This window comes from Mastomys coucha, unplaced genomic scaffold, assembly GCF_008632895.1.
Source record: "Mastomys coucha isolate ucsf_1 unplaced genomic scaffold, UCSF_Mcou_1 pScaffold3, whole genome shotgun sequence".
Classification (NCBI taxonomy): Eukaryota; Metazoa; Chordata; class Mammalia; order Rodentia; family Muridae; genus Mastomys; species Mastomys coucha.
Window position 1 is genome coordinate 46,106,385 of NW_022196909.1, and position 4,354 is coordinate 46,110,738.

The following is a 4,354-nucleotide window of genomic DNA, read 5'->3' on the forward strand; positions in this document are numbered from 1 at the left end:
TTGAGTGGAGGTTGGAGGGCCACTTGCCTTTACCCATGAACTTTCTCGCTGGCCCCAAGTTGTATAGTTTAAATGGGTGACTTCTGTGTCTTTTTTTTTTTTTTTAAGATTTATTTATTACATGTAAGTACACTGTCACTGTCTTCAGAAACTCCAGAAGAGGGCATCAGATCTCATTACGGTAATTGTGAGCCATCATGTGGTTGCTGGGATCCAAACTCAGGACCTTCAGAAGAGCAGTCAGTGCTCTTAACCACTGAGCCCTCTCTCCAGCCCCAGACTTCTGTGTCTTTATTGAGAGAAGTAGCCTTGATGTACTATCCTGGCCAAGACCCTTTCCTAGCCCCTCTTACTTTTGGTCCCTTGTGTTCATTCCTGACCCACAAAACTTCTGGACCACTCTATTTCTGATCCCCAGAGCAGTTTCTGTGCCCTGGGTCTCTATCTCAGGGCTCCTTCAAAGCACCAAAGTTGCCCAAACCTTGCCAAGTTGAAACTTGTGGCCAGGACAGGCCTGAGCATCAGCTCCCCTTGTGGAAAATGTCCAACCCCCAAAGCCACAGAGGTAAGCCCCACTGATAACTTCTGGCCCTTCTTTCTGCTCTGTCTCCTTCCTGCAAGGCTACCCGTGACCTTACCAGAAGGAAAGGGATGGCTCAGAGAGTTGGGGAGAGAGGAAGAGAGAAGACTGCATGGGTGGGCAGATCAGCTTTCTCAGGACACCCCACCTCATGCAAAGCGACAGACGTGGCTCTCAGACAGGCTTTATTGAGGAGTCAAGGCTGCCTCAGCTCCCTGTCTCCCTGTCTCCCCACCCACAGAACCCCACTTGGCTGGGGCTTGTTCTTTACCTGCCCCTCAGGGTCTGCTGTCCAAGCCACATGGATATTCAGAGATTGGGGGGAGGGGTTAGAGCCTGCAGGCAGACAGCACCCCGGTGCCCCCCTGTGGAGCAGACAAGTGTCCCCCTGAATCGTGGCCTCTGTGGAAGTCTACTGGAAGGGCAGGAAGGGCAGGAAGGGCCCCGGTGTGCAGGTACTGATGAGCCGGACGCCACAGCCTTTCCCTTCCAGAGGGGTTTCAGCCAGGCCGCATCTTGTTTGAGGGACAGGACAGGAGGACACCGCAGTTGAGCAGCTGACCTCTTCTTCCTGGGAAGGCAAGAGGCGCTTCAGCTATTCTTCGCTTCAGATGGCTCAAGAAAGAGCTCAAGGGACTGGAAGGGCCAAGTTCCCGAGGAGGCTAAGAACCTCTGTCCTTAAGAAACCAGGCACACATGGCCACTAAAACAGCTTGCAGCTGGCCCGAGGGCAGCGCCCCACCCCCACCCTCGTGGAAGAAGCCCTGGGGGGGGAGGCGGGCATCGGGCTGGCACTGCGTGGCAGAGAGGAGAGGGGAGGGCACAGATGAAACATGACGTGCTCCAGAATCCCTGGCTTCTAATTTGGAAACAGAATCCAGAACGGGCACGAGGCCAGTCTCCTCACCAGGCCCTCGGGGGGTCCCCCTCAGAAACTGCCAGCCAACAGCAGCATGGGAGGCAGCAGCGGTCCCAGGAAAGGGCCCCACACGTGAGCAGAATTCTTCAGATCCCAGCCGGCCCTTTCAGGCTCCTCTGCACCTGCAGAAAGGAAGGGGGTGCTGAACCTCAGATTGCAAACAGCCCGGCCTGACTGACTCTCTCCACTCACTCCATGCCAAGGTGCGGGCGGCAGGCAGGGAGGATGCAGCGTCCAGATGGCCCGCGCTTTACCGTGCCCCAAACACTGCTTCCAGCACAGGATGCCAACGTGCTGGAAAATAAGGAGTTGGGGCCTTACCTGTCCAGGATGACTGTAGGGCCAGGGTGCGCCCGCCTGTGGCATTACCCAAGGCACTAGGGAAGTTGGGCGGGGATGTGGAGGCAGGTTGGCCAGAGTGTTCCAGTGAGGCCTTCTGCCCATCGCGTTCCTGGGCTGGAAGAACTGGGATCAAAGCCTCACTGGAACCAGGCAGCTCAGCCTCTGCCTTGGGCAGCTCAGCCTCCGCCTTGGGCAGCTCAGCCTCTGCCCTGGGCAGCTCGGCCTCCGCCTTAGGCAGCTCGGCCTCCGCCTTGGGCAGCTCGGCCTTGGACTCAGCCTCCTCCTGGATTTGGGGTAGGGTCTCTCCTGACTCTGTCAGGGACATCTTGGCGTGCAGAGATTTCTCTGGGCTCACGGAGGTTGTGCCCGACTTGCCGGCTGCTTCGTCCGTAGTTTTGGGGACAGGGATATGTGTTGACGTGAGGAAGTTAAGTGGCCCTTCATCCAGTGAGGGCTGCATGTGCGTCGTCGCAGAAACCGAGGGGACCTCGGTTAGAAAAGCCCCGGCCTCCGTTGCCATGGAGGAGGGGCCTTCGGTTGCTAAGGAAGACGGGGCCTTTGTTTCTAGCGCAGGTGAGGAATCGGTTGCCAGGGAGTACGAGACCTTCGTGACCGAGGAGAAAGGCAGAGTCTCAGAGGTTGCTAGGGATGGAGTACCGGTTTCCCTGGAGCTTGGGGCTTCAGTGGCGCGGGTGGGAGGGACCTCGGTCAGCCCTGGAGGCGAATCCTGCGCCTTGTCCGGGTTTCTCGTGGGCTCTGTTTGGCAAAGCCAAGCATTAGCGGAGGCCACCCGGCCGCACGGTCTCTCTCCAGGATGCGCAAGCCCTACTCCTCCGCAGCGGGTGTGCCCCTCTGGTAATGTAACTTGTAACTTCTTGTCGTTGACCCAACTCAATCCTCCAGCCACCGCTGAGAGCACAGCCTAGCAGGCCCCGCCCATTCGCCCACACACCACGCCCACCGCCCCCGGACCTTCCCGCTCGGCCACGCCCCTCTCTGGATCTCAAGGGACTTAAGGATGGGAATCTGTTACTCTTGAGTTAAGGAGTCGCCGAGGCGGCTATGCAGGGAGGGCAGAAAGTCACAGAGGGTCTCCGCCATCGCACCCCGTAGGCCCCTCTCCTGCTTCTCAGGGCGGGAGTCCTTTGACGCTAAGTCATCCAGGCCTGGGGTCGAGGGGGACACCCCGCCCCATCTCAGCTCTCGCCTGCCACTCACCACAGAGAGAGTTCTCGCAGATGTAGCCAAGAGGGCACTGGGAGCAGGGAGTCCCCTCCTGGTAGGGCTTACGGCCCTTCACGTTCCCCCTAAATGAGAAGGCATTGCTGCGGGGAAGGCCTGCGCCTTTCCACGGGTCCCCACGTTCCCCAGGCGCCCAGCAGATCCATCCACAGGAACCCGCGGAGCTGCTGTCCCCCACGAGTTGCTTTCCGAGGGATCACAGGCTCCCTCTCTCCCTCCTCTTCCCTGGCTAACCAAGTTAGACTCCTTCTGGGGCCATCGCGGCTGCCAGAAGGGCAGGGCCCACATTAGCTGCCCCTCAGCTTCCTTGAAGACAAGGAAGTGTGAACTTGTGCCCTGTTCCGTCCTCCCCTGCGCCCCGGGCCCCTCAGCACTTACGGGGGCTCATAGTTGCACACCAGTAAGTGGATGTTGGCTTCCTCTACTCCGTGGAGCGTCTCGCAGAAGTGGGAACCACAGCCAATTCTCTCAGTCTTGCTCCACACAACCTAAAGGAGGGAGAACCCAGCAGGTTAGCCCTGGGCTGGGTAACATAGTCGTCCCTATAGCCTCAGGCCAAAACTGCACATATATATTGTGTGTGTGGGGCGGGGGGTGTTAGAGGCAGGGGACGACAGTGTCTAACCTCTCAGACAAACACAGAAGTCACCAGGCCTCTTTCAGTTTTCTGTCAGCCTCAAGCCTCAGATATACCCTGTCCACTCTCCCCAGGCCTCTTTCTAGAGATCCTTAGGGTTCTTGGTTGGTCGGTTGGCTGAGACAGGGTTTCTTCTCGTAGCCCTGACTGTCCTGGAACTCGCTCTGTAGACCAGGCTGGAGTGAACTTGCAGAGATCCACCTGCCTCTGCAATCTGAGTCTGGGATCAAAGGTGTGTCCGACTTGGTCCTTTTGAATAAGTTTTTTTTTTTTAAGACGTATTTATTTTATGTCTGTGAGTACACTGTAGCTGCCTTCAGACACACCAGAAGAACAAAAATGTGTGCCCTGCCACACAGGGTGGAGATGCCATGTTCTTCCTGAATTTCTAGGCTCAGGTTATCAGGGAATCCTGCTTGCAGTAGTAGCTGTGGCTTCTTGGATTCCTGTTTAAACAGGTGCGTTTGGGATAGAAATGGCTCCCAGCTTAGGACAGAGCCACAGATAGCTTGGTCCGTCTGGCAGGCCTGTGTTGGCAGGGTGGTGGGCTGGGACGTCCCAGTAGGGAGGGTGCTGGGACCTTTCGACTTCCCAGCTTGGGTGGGTGCTTGCATTTCCTTAAGATTAGGGCTAA

General features: G+C 57.4%; 1 protein-coding gene across 1 annotated transcript in view; it reads right to left on the reverse strand.

Annotated features, from left to right (window-relative positions):
• Window positions 1-748: 748 nt before the first annotated feature.
• Window positions 749-4,354, reverse strand: part of Pi16 (peptidase inhibitor 16) — a 9,017-nt gene continuing 5,411 nt past the window's right edge. Inside the window, exons 3-7 of the mRNA XM_031348216.1 lie at window positions 3,462-3,571; window positions 3,060-3,148; window positions 1,821-2,597; window positions 1,488-1,621; window positions 749-1,151 (exon numbers count right to left, since the gene is read on the reverse strand). Coding sequence (XP_031204076.1) covers window positions 1,509-1,621; window positions 1,821-2,597; window positions 3,060-3,148; window positions 3,462-3,571 — 1,089 coding nt within the window. The 3' untranslated portion in view covers window positions 749-1,151; window positions 1,488-1,508. The remainder of the gene's footprint in view (window positions 1,152-1,487; window positions 1,622-1,820; window positions 2,598-3,059; window positions 3,149-3,461; window positions 3,572-4,354) is intronic.